Raw genomic sequence first — 15,045 nt, forward strand, 5'->3', positions numbered from 1 at the left:
ACACATGATAGTGTAGATTCTTAGTAAATCGACCATGCCCAACACATTTATAGGGCAAAAATCACATAAAAACCTGTTTAGCACGTGGTTTAACACCAAATGAGTTTAGCACAGACCCATTTTCATATATATATATATATATATATATATATATATATATATATATATATATATATATATAGTGAAGCGCCATGCTCAGTTTAGTGGTCTTCAACGTGCCAAACCATGTCCTATTCTTCTCTATTTTCAGCCCTAAATGACACTATTTGGGACTCAGTGAAACCCACATTTGCATTACAAACAACAAAATTAACTCTGCCTCTCACTTCCAGCTCCTATGAGCAAATAAAATTACCAAATCCAGCAGGTGAGACTCAACCTGGTTTTTTCCTAGTTTGATGTTCAATTGACTACATTTCAACTCCATCGTTTGCCAACTAGTAATAGGAATTTGAAAAATCCAAAAAAATGATTTACTTTCCGCGGCAGCATCCAAACACCACTTGAATGTTTACAAGAAGTTATGCCCTCAGATCAGACTCCGCTAATCGTCCTTAAAAAAGTTAACTGCATATTTTCAAATGCATTACCATGAGGGCTTTGCACAGCTGGCTAGGTGGATTGGCTTAAGGCGCTTCAAGTTGAAGGATGCCACAAGTTCGATACCCAATGTGTGCATTCCTCTCTGAAAGGCTGAAATGTGGCACCCAAATGGACCCTTTCAATATCAAGCACCTTCTATTTCATTTCTCATGCAAGAAACACAAAAATGTGGGACAAATTCTTAAAAGTGAAATATACTAACATGATGCATACATTTTAGTTACCAATGCCTACAGGCCCATAGAATCTTCAGTGAGCCCCTGTTTTGATGTCAAAAAGCCACATTATTTGGTCAGACCTTTGCCTTTTCCTCCGGTTTGCATCCTGCTTTTTCACGTGTCTTTGTTTCCCATTAAGCATCATCCCAATTAAAACCCTTTCCTTGCTGATCTTTTTAGGCAGCAAAAATTACAAGGTGTCCCTGAAATTCAAAGAGAAAAGCAGTGCTACCACTGATTTACTGTCACAAAAATACAGGTATGACTGAACATATTGATAAGTATATATATATATATATATGTGTGTGTGTGTGTGTGTGTGTGTGTGTGTGTTCTCATCATGTGGTTGGAATATTAGTAGACCGTTTTTTGCATGCTCAACTTTGGTAAGACCAAATACAATCAATTATTGATTATTGGTGCCACAGCAACTACAGGAGCATGTAGTACACATGTTTTAGAGTGCATGATTTTTCAGAGTACAACGTCACCAAGCCTTTGAAATCTGACTTGTTTGCCAGTAGCAATTGTCCTGAAATTGGTCATGTGCCCCTCAACCACTTCTCCAACCAAGTTGTCAGAACTTTGATGCATGATTCATAGAGGGTTGGGGGTATGACATCCTTCTCAGCACTGTTTTTTTTTGAAAGGCAAGCTGGGATTAGTCAGACCCCTACCAGTTGTACAACTATACCATTGGGTTTTGAACCTGCAACGTCCCAACATAAGGTGACGTGCACTAGCTGCTTTTACCAGACAAGCAGAGCCCCCTTGGTCCTTCTCAGCAAGTTTGGTATGGTAAAAAATCATGACCCGCCCATTAGGCCCGTGGTTCTAATCAGGCCGGGCCAGGCCTATTATATTTATACAATATATATTATATCATAAATAATATAAAATGTGTATTATTTATAATATTATGTTATTTATATAATGTATTATATATTATGTTGTATATGATATATATAATGTACATAATATATACTAGGGGTTGAGCCGGACCATGGGCTGCCCCCATGTCAGCTCAGTTCGGGCCAGGCTGGGCCAAAAGCCCAGTTCGGGCCGAGCTTATGCCTAATTTATAGGACCAAACCCAGCACGTGGAGGGCTGGGCCGGGCCGGCCCATTCTGTGCCTTTTTTTTCCATATACATTACACTATTACAGTAATATTAATGGCTGACTTTTAAGTTTTTCTGTTGTTTGTTTCATAAACAAGAAAATAGCAAGTAGCAACCAATGTAAGGATGGGGGTTATACGAAAGACACGGATCTGAGAATATAAGAATTAAAGAAAAGTTGGACATGGGGTCTCATTAATAATGGGTGCAAAAAGATGTTCACATGAGGCTTATAATTTTTCTTTTCCATATGAAAAGCGTGATCAATGATAAGTAATAGATCTCATTTTGACTGACTTTTTGATATTTTCCTACATTTGTTTTAATCACGGGAAAGAAACCCTTATATGAAAAGAGAATTTTCCCATTAAACAAATAGGCGCACGAGTGGTGAAGGAAGGAACCTTTCATATGCAAGATTCACATTTCAAGGAAAAAATGATACATAAGGGTGTGAAAATGCTTCTCTATGAGGTATGAAGACCAACCATTTCCTCCGAAAATGACTGGACTGCTTGGTAGACGTTTGTTTGACACGGTGGGAAATTGCCATTCACACTAAAATGGGTTATTTTTTTATGAAATTTCAGATTTTGCATGTTTGGGTGAAACTACATGCCCTGAGTAATGAATTTGCACAAGGACTGAAAACGCATCGGGCCATGATCGGTCCACTTCTGAATCCAGTTTTTGTTCTGGATACATGGATATGATGTAGATCCAGTGCATGTGAAATAAGAATCATGGCATGGCCCCAAACAGATCAGATGTGTGCCGGATTCTGTCTGATCCAAACCTGAATTTGAATTTGGGATATTGGTTGTACATGCATAGATCATGTCAAGTTCATCTAAATTTAGACTTCTAGGAATTGGCACCAATTCTGGACCTGGTGAGATCTGGTCAGGTCAGAACACTGAATTCAACACATACACCAACTTTGTGCTGACTTGGCCTTAGCTGGATCAAGCTGGTCAGGTTGATCTAGAGTGGCTCCAATTTTAAACCTGTCAGATGGGCCAGGTCCAACTACAGTCCTTGCCAGCATGTGTGAGACAAAATACTCAATCTGGGTCTCTGATCAAGTTGGCAGCCAAACCCACTTAGATTGACCCTATTTGGCAAACTGGACCCACAAAGGGATCACTGCACAGATGGATCCGTTTGTGAGATCCATTTAAAGCCCTTGGAAAGAGCAGTGCTCCCTTGCATTATTATCCTAAGCACTAAGTTTATACCACCTGCATTTATACTGCTTGAAAGTTAATAATGAGCGCTACCATTTGAACATAACCACAGGATGGGGGACCCCACCACATTTTAGCCCTTCATTCCCTGAACCGATCACGGAGGACGAAGGAAATTTGCAAGGGGCCCACAAGTCACATGGATAACGCTCAAGGAGGGACCCGCAATGAAGAACATGCATTTTTCTGAAAATGTGATTGTAATGTTGGAACACATAATGTCCACCTTTTTAAAAGGGCAGCCAGATCCCAAGTTTTTTTTTCACATTTTTGGTTCATTAGAGTCATGAGAAAACATTAACTGTGTAAAAGAAAGAGGAAATAGGTAAGAATTGAATACAAAATTTCTAATATAATAGAAAAAGAAAAGAAAAAAAAGGCTGGTTCTTGTCCTGACAGGTGGGATAAAGTGGAATTTGAGTCTGTAATGAATCTACCAACATATCCAAGTTTTATGCATAAACGGATCCATCCAACCAACATCTCAGGCCTCATTTGGAAGTAGTAAAAAGCTTTATGTAAAAATTGAATATTCATATTACATGAAAAAGCACAAGGCGTACAACTGAGAAAAATTTTACCACCATCTCTCCACCTTTATATGTGCAAAAATTTTTCATGTGTGAAAATCATACACAAATACAAAAATGTGAAAAAATGTCACTCTGTTTCATTCATTGCTTTTTTCACAGGAATGGAAACACCATAGTTTATTAATGATAGTATTTGTCTCCCCTTCAGGGTGTTTTCATCAATGAGCCAGTCCATGCTCTCTCTCTCTCTCTCTCTCTCTCTCTGTTGCGATTCTAAGGCTCATTAATATGTACAGCTTGTACTTCCAATTAGCAATCTGGATCCAACAGGTCCAAAAGTTTGCATCCAAACCTTGAGTCAGGCAACCATTTAGGGGGCAGAACCATCCTTGGATCTGAACCAAAATCAAATAAGCATATATATATATATATATATATATATATATATATATATATATATATATATATATATATATATATATATATATATATATATATATATGAGAACTAGTGTGAACTGAGATTTTCATATTATTTCTTATTAAACCTGATTGTATGAATGCGATCTACATACTTGGTTTTAAAGAGACTGGCCCTTGAATCATCCGATTATGATGCATAAGATTTTTTAAGGCTTGAAAATCAATGGCTCAGAATTTTCATAAATATTCAAGGATAAAAAAATCATGATTTAACAGTTGATTCCTAGCAAATGGATCATTGCTGAATGCATCTGAAGTTGCAAAAGAAGGGTACAAAATGCCTAGTTTAGGCTGGTTCTCATATTTTCAATTCTCACAGTACTTTGAAAATATAGTGATTTTATCATAATTTGCTATTTTTAACATATTATAATGAAATCACGATATTATCTCAAAATATTGCCAACATTTGTGACCACGGGCTCAAGTCCCATCTCCAAGGACCTAACAGACCAAGAAAATCCCAATCCAAGCCAGCCCGTGTAGCGAAGCCATCATGGCTGACTAATCAATGACCAGTTCCAATTGACTGAGTCCTGTACTGCCGAGCTCATGCAAAATCCAATCATGCTAAAAAATATGATAATATTTTTGAAAAATATTTGGCTTATATTCAACCAATGAAATCACCTCTTTCAAACTATAACAAGTTTATCATGATGTTATCAAGATATTAACACTTTTACAAGCTTATGATTTTATGCATTTATATGTTTCCTTTTCATTCGTTTTTTCGACCAAGAAAGCTGGGGTTAGGCAGACCCCTAACAGTTATACGCCCATATACCATTGTGATACGAACCTGTACGTCCCAACACAAGGTGACTAACTGCTCCTGCCAGACAAGCGGAGCCCCGTCGGTAACTTTTCGGAGATTTTATCAACGAAGTTTTCAAGTTTATTTCAATAATTTCCCTAGCTGAGAAAACCAAGTTCTATGTCAAATCAGACTGCAATTTTAGAACAAGCCAAGCCGTGCACTCGTTGATCGAGCTTGAGATCCGAAACCCAGGCCCAAGATGATCTCATATGGGATCTATACCCCCAAGCCCATCGACTGACGATGCTCAACATCCACACCCATGTCATAAAATATCGGCAATATATTGAAAACCTCATGATGTTATCACACGATATTTATAAAGGATGACAATATTTTCAAAATATCGCCTGTTTTGAAAATATCACATTTTTATCCCAACACTAATGACATAAAACCCTTTTTAATAATTTTTATATTCTCACATATTATATATATCGATGCACTCTTGAATAGTTTTAAAAAAAAAATCGCAAGATTTCGTTTGCGATATTTTCCATAGAATGAGATCCACGACACTCTACCAAGGGAGCTTTTGGTAAACCGGAAAATTGAAAAAAGGCAAAAAAAAGGAAAAACAGGAGCTATATGGCGGAAAAGCAAGAGGGGGCAGTAACGTCAAAACCCAAAAAGTTTAGGGGCGTTCTGGTCCTTCCCGTGATTCGCCCTCCAAACAACCTCTCCTCCAACCAAAACCCTTTCTTTCGAGAAAGTACGGAAAACACCAAACGGCAGACCAGCTTCATGGAATCCGATACGGGTGGAGCCCCAGAGAACCGGTTCGACGAAGCCCCCGGAAACCGGTACGGGAAAGCAGTATAGTTCCCCTGCGTGGCTCGCACGTGTGAGAAAAGCAGGAAAGCGGAAGGCCACACGAGCGCGAGGTGTTAGGTGGCAGCGTCCTGGTTATCTGCAACACAAAAAAAACACACGGAATTACCAAAATAGCCCATCGCTTTTATAGTTGTTACAAAGAAAAAAAAACAGTGCGTACGGACTCTGAATGGTTATTAGTCGATGGTAGCCCTGAGCGACTCTGAGCTCATGGTTTGGTTCGAGTCTGAAATAGATCCCACGAAGTAGACTTGAGATCCAAATCCGGATCATAGTTGATGCGAATAGAAATATATGAATCTTCAAGCAGGAACCAGAAATCCAAATAAGAGACAGGTCTGATGAAGTAGATTAAAAATCCAAACCCGCATTTTTTGTACGGACCTATAAGATCCGGTGAAAACAACGCGAAACGATGTGTTTTAGAAGTAGAACTTGACCCCCAACACAATATAACTCAGAGAAAAAAATGAATCAGATCCAAGTTTAAACCCTAAGAGCGTTCAACCATAAGAGTCCGGATCTAATCAGACAGCATTTGAAGTAGATTTTAAGATACCTATGGGAAAATACTGTATCGGATTTGGATCATAACCCTGAGAGAATCCGACCCAATTGGTCATAGGTCAAGACACATGCTTATGGTATCCTAACCTGACATACAAAAATGGACCCATTTCACTTAATGCATGTTTTCGAACGAAGTTTCAATTCACCCGGATCTGGGTTGTGCATATCAGACCTGTACCAGACATTGCAAAAGGATCCTACAACTGGTATTGGACCCAGACCAACCACGGCCCAAACGATTCAAACACGAAGAAAAAGAGGACTTTTTTAGGGGCGGGGCACTACCGTCGTCATTGAGGTAACCGATGAAGTTGGGCTGTTTGGATCCGGTACGACCCGGTGTGGGAGGCGGCATCGGGTTTGTGGGCGAGCACGTATCGCCGGGACTGGTTCTCACATTCCGAGTCGACTCGCGCATCTGCTGACTCAAGTAGAACTCCAGGGGCGACGAGGACTTCGGCCGCCCCCAAACGGGCTTTAAGCGTCCCCTGCAGATCACGTTCAACAAAAACAACAAAGTCACCCACAACTCCTTATTGACTAAAAAATGATCGACGTCTCTCATTTTTTTCGACTAGAAAATCATGGAAAATTGAAGGGTATTTACGTAATTCTAAGTAGTTTTTTTTTTCCGAAAACGGTACCGGACATACCGGTCTTTCCGCTTCTCCAAGAATCGCTGCACCGACTCCTTCCTCGTTTTCGGACCATCTGCATCAGAAAGGAGGAATGAGAATAAATTATTACCCAAAATATCCCTCGAAACAACACACAGCCCCTTACACAACTTTAAATGACAAAAAAGCCCTCGAATTATTGCGTGGGTGTTTTTGTCATTTTGCGCATCCTGATCACGACACAATTTGTGGGCACGGCAGAGTCCCGTTCCGTCCCACCAATCAACGCTTACACAGTGCAAAAGACCCACCACAACAAAAGGAGGGGCATTCTAGTAATCTTATAGAAAAAGGGAGGGCTGAAAAACAAGCGGATCCGCTCGGGACTGAGCTGACGTTTGATTCTTAAAGAGCTTGTTCAAACTCGTACATAGGTTGGGCAAGATGAATATGAACAAAGGCTCGGCTCGATTGGTATAGGCGGGTTAGGTGGTAAAATATATTTTTTAATATATTTTACATGTATATTTTTTTAATCTAATTTCTTTTACCTCTAGAATAATGTACTTTTTTTTAAAACATATATCAAACTCGGCAAATTTAACTCGGGCTCATTACGAGCTCCAACTTGGCTTGGCATGCCACCGAGCTTGAACACTTCAAGCTCAGCGCATTCAGCTCGTTTACCAGCCCTAGATTGGAACGTACCGGTTGGGGACGACGACGTTGGTGGTGGGGCAAGGGGAGGAGGAGGGGAGGAGGGCGGCCTGGCTCGTCTGGGGGGGAAAGCACGGGGCTCCGGCATGAAGTTGGGATTCGCGGTCAGCAGCATGATGGCTCGGGCCTGAAAACACCATCGTCCAACTCAAATTCTGAAAAAAAGAAGTCCGAGAGAGAGAGAGAGAGAGAGAGAGAGAGAGAGAGAGAGAGAGAGAGAGAGAGAGAGAGAGAGAGAGAGGACCGACCTTCTCGGTCGGGACGTCGTCGTAGACGTTAACCTTGCCGCCGTAGAAGATGGCCATCTGAGCTACGTTCTCCTCACATGGGGGCCTGCTCATATCAGACGTACGGGCTATTTTAGAGAAAGACTGGAGAGAGAGAGAGAGGCGAGGGGGAGGGATAGAATTTGCTTTTCCTTAAAGGGTAAAAATCGGGAAGATTCAGTGATTGGACTACCTGAAACTGAAGCTTAAGAGAGAGAGAGAGAGAGAGAGAGAGAGAGAGAGAGAGAGAGAGAGAGAGATGTCACTGTTTCCTAGTTGGAGCAAAGAGAAACATTAATAATGGTTGCTAAAAGAAACCCTCTCAAAGCTTCTCAGAGAGAGAGAGAGAGAGAGATGTCATTGTTTCCTAGTTGGAGCAAAAACCGAAACATTAATAATGGTTGCTCAAAGGAACCCTCTCAGAGCCTCAGAGAGAGGAGAGAGAGAGAGAGATTTTGACCGCAAGGAAGCAATTACTGTCATTGAAGGGAAAAGCGAGAGTGACTAATGAGGGCGTTGATGGAATCACAAGAAAAATAAACACACAAGCAGAGAGAGAGAGAGAGAGAGAGAGAGAGGCCGCTGCATTTCATACGCAAACAAGAGTGCAACAATACCATCTTGGCACTGAGTGATGACAGTGATTAATTGGCGAGTGACGTAAAGAATTTTGTAATCATTGAGCAACAAAACTATTATCTAGCGAGCAATACGAAGACAGTTGATTCCATGATGCGGCAAATGTGAGTAATATGAGGATACATGGTTGCATTTAAGATATAAAGACAGTTGGTTGCATGATATGCAGTAAAAGATCAACTATTTTGTAAATAGACAGTACAAAGTTACTAGTATTGGTGGGCATGCAAGGGTGAGTTTGGATTTAAGCAACTAGTTAATCCACCAAGGGTGTGTTCAGATTGAAGGAATTTAAAGGGGCTGATCTTTCCAACAACAAAGAGAAATTTAGTGGAATTGAGATTCAATTTTATGAAAATTTCAAATTTCAGAGACCCTAGATTTCACAAAATTCATATTTGTCTCCGGAAAGTGAGCAAGATTCGCTCTTTTTCCAGTGTTAAACTGAAGAATTTTGATGGGATTGGATTTAAATTCTACCCAATTCCTCAAAGCCAAACATAGAAACTACAAAGATGCATTTTGAGTCGGTTTTCTACAGACGCACTGCCCATACCTTTACACTTAAAGGTTAGTTTTAATTCGAGTTGATTGAAACCAGATGGGAGAAACAAAAGACCAAAACCAACTTGAAATATGGCATAAAATTGACACCGACGAATGTAGAGTGACTTGGTGTTTGGCGATAGAGCGGAAAGAATGGAGAAAGAGAAGCAGGTGAAGAAAGAATGACTCCCACTTTGTTTTTAGATAGTTGTGTATGGACAAACAAAACCTGAAAAACTTTGCCTCGATAACGCCAAACAAGGGTTGATGATGACATTAACGATAATGACGATAAATTGTCATCCTTGAGAAATTTGGGTATTAAGCAAATCACAACTCTACGCCAATATTCTTCGGTCCATTTGGATTTGGACGGAAATGAAGAGCCGGTTCCCGTTCCCAGGATTCATCGGATCCATCACAATCTGGACCCGGGTCCACGCACGGCTCATGCCCGAGAACCTTACGATTCAGCGGCTTCTCCAAGAAGGGCGAATCGGTCATTTTTGTAACCAACGGATATTCACGTCATAATGGGAAAAGTTCAAGGGTGAAAGAGACTTTTCCTTAGAAAATAAAAATTTGTTAAAAGCAGCCCCTTAACGACCAGCATCCCCGAATTAAAAAAAATATAAAATAGAAAAAGCTTGCGACAAAAAAGACTCACATCGGGAAATCTCCGGCTGGTTCCCGGACAGCCTGCCGGAATCCTGCGTCTCCGGCGACGTCCGATCGGGCCACGTGGAGACCCTCCGTCCTTGCGCAGCACTCCGGCGCCACTGTTAGGACCTCCAAATCCATCGGTACGGATCTTCTCCCCTCTCCATCAGAACCAGACGGCGAGCCCTAGATCGAAAAAAACAACAAAAAAGACTAAAAAACTCAGAAAGAGGGGAGGAGCTCGCCGTACGAACAATCCAGATAGCAAGGATTTCCCCGAGAAAAATTCCCAAAAATGGCCAAAAAAGAGAGGAATGCTCACGTCGGAGAGGTTCGCAGGATCTTCTCCGGTGCTGTCTGGTGGGAAAGGGCAGCCGGAGGCGTCCGGCAAGGTTTGCGGGTGCGATTTCCGGCTGCCGGTTTCCTCCTTTCCTGGCCACGACTCGAAGAGGGCTTTGAGCGAGAGGACCTGCTGAATTGCCTGAGATTTGTTCCACGACGGCCGTCGCATTCCTTCACAAGAAAGGGGAAAAAATGAGAGAAAGATCGCCGGAATCGCTGGCTCTGCGCTATTTTCGACGCCGGAAAAACAGGTATTCCGAACTAACCGTCCGTCTTTCGACCGAAAAACTAGAGTAGGAGGGAAATAAGAGAGCAAGGGGGAGAAAGGATCGGACCTTTCTCCTTGAGGTATCTGCGGCAATCTTCGCGAGTAAGCTGCGAGATGTCCTCCTCCGTGATCTCCCCCAGGGGCTTGTCCAGCGGCGACCGGAGCGTTCCTTCCGAAGCCTTCATCTTCCTCCCGGTTTCCGGGTGGCCCGCCGGATTCCTTCTCCTCCTCGCAGGATTCCTCCCCCTCCTTTTTTTCACCAAAATTATTATTTTTTCCTCAGAAAAACCCCGAAATTATACTCTCTGCATCTCTCTCTACTTTTCTCTCTCTCTCTCTCTCTTTACTTTTTTTTCTCTCTCCTCTGCCCCGCTCGTTTTCCCGCTCGCAGAGTCGCGCTCTGTTTTCTTACGGCGTCTCACCCCGAGTTGACACGTCATGTGCCCTCTGTTCGGCGTGAAATGTCTAAAACGCCCTCATCCGTACGACTTCATTTATGATGTGACGATTACACCCTTGCGGCTCTAGTATCCAACTTTTCCGGGTAAGTTCGGCGAAAATGTTCTCCGACCGAAAATGACGAAATTGTCCTCGTTTCGACTCTTCTGTAGTGGGGTTCTCCCATCAACGCTGGATGGAGGGGGCATTGAGTGCCACTTTGGGAAAAGCGAAAAGACTTTTCTGACTTTTCGTATTTTAGGGATTGAAGGTCAAATGCATAGTAGATTGACAAAAATGCCCATCAAGGTCTTGGCGAGACGGAGTGCTTTGCCGGATGCGACTTTTGTCGAGCCTTCGCCGGGCACAGACGGGGCTTGACGAAAGTGACCTAGTTTGGCATGTGATTGGGTTAAACCCAAATTTATCGAAAACTCTATACGATGGAAAACACATTTCTTTCTTGAGAAACAGTTTCAAATACTTGAAAATTAACGATTTTGAAATGTGTGGGAAACACTTTTCATATCACATGAAAAACCTATTCATCGCGTTAATAACTTCAATCAAGTGAAGCCACTTTCCCTTGAAAGGAATGCCTAGACGAGAGTGTTTTTTCATTATGTAAGATGTGAAACCCATTTTGATAAGAAAGATGACCTTTTATGCATTTATGGTGCTGACTATATTTGGTTCACCCTATTTAGGAATGAGGCCTTCGTTATTATAAAAAAAAGTTTTATTGGAAAGAACATGAAACAAACGCGTGTAATAGAAAGTTTCGTTTTAAAGAATGATCAATGTTGTCAGTATCGGTATCGGCCCTGAATCTTTGGGCCACCGATTCATCTGTATCTGCCTATACCGATATTCAACTGAATCGTATCGGCCTAAAAATAATAATAAATTATAACGTGTCAATCATAATGTCTCACATGTTGAAACCATTAAGATAAATCTAAAATAATATTTAAATTTTTCTATGGTATTTTCTTATAATTATTAAAAATAGCCGATTGGGGCCTGTAGCGTATCAAATTTCTGCCGATATGATGCGTACCGGCTGATATTCACCGACACTGGTAACTTGGAATGATGAGATACATGTTTTTCTGTTTTTTTTTTATTGGCAAACAAAGGTTTTATTCTGCAAAGAGAAAACCCTTCCATCGGTAACCACACATTGACAAGCCTTGGGTTGGTAAAACTCTTGAGGTCCCCCGTACCCACTGACCATACACCCAACCTCGACCTTGCAACAACGAACGTCTCCCGTGGGTCTTGAACTTGTAACATTCTGTTAACTTAGTGACATCCATAAATCACTCATATCAGATGAGCAAAACCCTTGTGGGCAGTTATTTGTTATATAAAGCTTTTATTGCATACCCTAGAAATCTTTTTCTTCTGTAAAGAAAGACAAGGTACATGTTATTTAAAACGGTTGATTACTTATTTTTGTTAAAAACTCATATATGTCTTCTCTCATTTTTTATTTTAAAAAACGAAGTATGTGCTATATGAGTGGGAGAGATTTCATAATCTAATGTACTATTTTTTACTTTATATTTTGAATCTATTCCTTTCAAGCTCTGAAATCTTATATTGCATTTAAACAATTTACTTACAACATTTTATTATTTTGTTAAACATAGCTCCATCGTACACTCATGTACAAGAAATATAAATAAATGAGTTAATATTTAGTGCTATACGAGGCACAAAACTATTGAGCTGAAAATAATAAGTTCAAGCTTTATTGTCTCAATCTAACCATATAAATGTGTTCAGAATGGTATTTTTGCTATGAATCAAACCTTGGATCTTGTTATTTCAATCTAAAAATATGATGTTTTGAGTGGTGAAAAAGTAGTGCTTTATGGGACCATTTGAGTTTTTCCCTCAAAAGGTATGCTTACTTATCACAATTACATAATTCAAAACTTATTTTCTTCTAAACAAACCTGTAGATCGTAAGTAGGGCTGGGAAACGAGATGAGTAGCTCGCCTAGTCTCAGCTAAAAAATTGAGCTCCAGGAGCTAAGCAATGAGCCAGCTTGTTTAGGTAAATGAGGCGAGTCTGAACATGGCAAGCTTGGGTTGTATAGGCTCATTTTACTTTTTATATATTTATAAATTATATATTTTATACATATTATATATATTATACACTATCAAGCTTTAAAAAACATTTAAAAATATCTTTTTTATAAAAGCAAGCCAGCTTGTGATTGGCTAGTAAGACTCGGCTCATGACGAATTCATGAGCCGAGTCTGAACAGGAGTATACCTTCGCGGAGCTGAGCCTGAATAGCCCCAGTTCGTTTCATTTTGGCTCGTTGACTCAGCCTCATCACAAGGTCTGATCTATAAAAAAAAGAAAAAGGTGTTTTATACTCAATAGTTTTGTGCCTTCAATAGCACCAAAATACCAATCATAAACCAATTGTGTTACAGTTGCAAATGTAATCAAATATTTTATGAACAAAAATAAATTATTAGTTATCATGATGTTGGCAAACATGTGAAGTTAGACATGCCAACTAGCTTTCAAAGAATGAAATACTAGCAAATGACTTTAACTATTTCAGATAGTGTTTACGATTCTACCATTAAAAAACTAATGCGAAACTTGATAACTGTTTTATTTGACTATCAAAATAACTAGTGGGTCCAATACCACTGACAATTTCTAAGAGCAGAATACCATTATTTATTTTATTAAACATAGCTCCGTCGTACACTGTCTTATATTGCATTTAAACAATTTACTTACAACATTTTATTATTTTATTAAATATAGAAGAAATATAAATGAATGAGTTAATATTTAGTGTTATGTTTGCTAAGGATCAAACCTTAGATCGTGTTATTTCAGTCTAAAAACATGATGTTTTGAGTTGTGAAATTTTAGTGCATTATTAGACCATTTGAGTTTTGCCCTTAAAAGACATACATACTTAACACAATTACATGATTCAAAACTTATTTTCTACTAACCAAATCTGTGGATCCAAGTAAGGCTGAAAAACAAGATGAGTAGCTTGCCCGGCCTTGCTCAGCTCAGCTCGGAAATTGAGCTCCATGAACTGAGCTATGATCCAGCTCGTTTGGGTAAATGAGCCGGGTACAGACATCGCAAGCTCAGGTTGTATAGGTTCATTTTACATTTCATATATTTTATACATTATATATATACTACCAAACTTTAAAAAACATTTAAAAACAAATTTTAAAAAGTGAGCCAGCTTGTGATTGGTTCACAAGACTCAGTTTGGCCCGTGACGAGCTCATGAGCCGAGTCTGAGAAGGAGTATACCTTCAATGAGCTGAGCCCGAATAGCCCCAGATCAGCTCATTTCGCAAGTTTACTAGCCCTCATCATAAGGTCTGATCTACACAAAAAAAAAAGAAGGAAAGAAAGAATAAAGATGATTTACTCGATACTTTTGTGCCTTCAATAGCACCAAATACTAATCCTAAACATATTGTATGCATTTTTTTAGAATTGCAAATGTAATCACATATTTTAAACATGTGAAGTTAGACATGTCAAATAGCTTTCAAAGAAAACATACTACCAAATGCCTTTAACTATTTCAGATAGTATTTACGATTCTACCATTAAAAACAAATGCGAAACTTGTTAACTGTCTTATTTGACTATCAAAGTAAGTAAGGGGTCCAATACACAAGATAAGTGTTACTTTTGTATTAACGTCTCTGTTAAAATGCTTTACACGACCCACATAGTTCTTACAGAGACTATGGTAGTTTATCTTATTTTCAACTGTTATTACCTAAGGGTGTGTGAGTACGCCAGATCTTAGAACTATCTAGTGAATGTTGAGATCAAAAGTAATAATACAAATCATAAATATGTAGGGATTTGTGGTCAAAAGACCACCTCAACGGTTGCATCCCTTCCAACGGTTGGCCAACAGGCTTGTGACAGTTAAACTCACATTAACTCAAGTAAAAACATAAAACAGAGATAATCAAATATAAAGGAAAACATAGTTACAATGTCTGGTTCAAGGGTTGTGATATTTAGGGTTGAAGGGGTACTTCTCCTTTGGATATGTCCTAATTATGCTCCCTGTTACGCTAAGGGCCTTACAGGCC

At 39.8% G+C, this 15,045-nt stretch overlaps 1 protein-coding gene across 2 annotated transcripts; it reads right to left on the reverse strand.

The window, feature by feature from the left end:
- Positions 1-5,525: 5,525 nt before the first annotated feature.
- Positions 5,526-10,839, reverse strand: LOC149830612 (protein TIFY 4B-like). Of its 2 annotated transcripts, XM_090015878.1 has the most exons (8): positions 10,550-10,839; positions 10,195-10,385; positions 9,880-10,058; positions 8,010-8,094; positions 7,753-7,888; positions 7,081-7,138; positions 6,713-6,915; positions 5,526-5,933 (listed from the first exon to the last, which is right to left on the reverse strand). In XM_090015878.1, exons 1-8 carry the CDS (start codon positions 10,665-10,667, stop codon positions 5,911-5,913), a joined length of 993 nt encoding a protein of 330 aa, XP_089872004.1. In that variant the 5' UTR covers positions 10,668-10,839; the 3' UTR covers positions 5,526-5,910. The 2 variants fall into 2 exon arrangements, with proteins under 2 accessions (XP_089872004.1, XP_089872003.1); XM_090015877.1 differs by lacking the exon at positions 5,526-5,933 and having other exon boundaries at positions 6,576-6,915.
- Positions 10,840-15,045: the final 4,206 nt, after the last annotated feature.

The sequence above is a fragment of the Nuphar pumila genome, chromosome 8 (genome assembly GCF_984573655.1).
Source record: "Nuphar pumila chromosome 8, dmNupPumi1.hap1.1, whole genome shotgun sequence".
Classification (NCBI taxonomy): Eukaryota; Viridiplantae; Streptophyta; class Magnoliopsida; order Nymphaeales; family Nymphaeaceae; genus Nuphar; species Nuphar pumila.

Coding starts and splice junctions, on each gene's coding strand:
- LOC149830612 (XM_090015877.1), bottom strand. CDS start 10,667: ATGAAGGCTTCGGAAGGAACGCTCCGGTCGCCGCTGGACAAGCCCCTG. Junction 10,059..10,194: donor ATCCTGCGAACCTCTCCGAC/GTGAGCATTCCT, acceptor TTTTCGATCTAG/GGCTCGCCGTCTGGTTCTGA. Junction 6,916..7,080: donor TTGGAGAAGCGGAAAGACCG/GTATGTCCGGTA, acceptor CGTGATCTGCAG/GGGACGCTTAAAGCCCGTTT.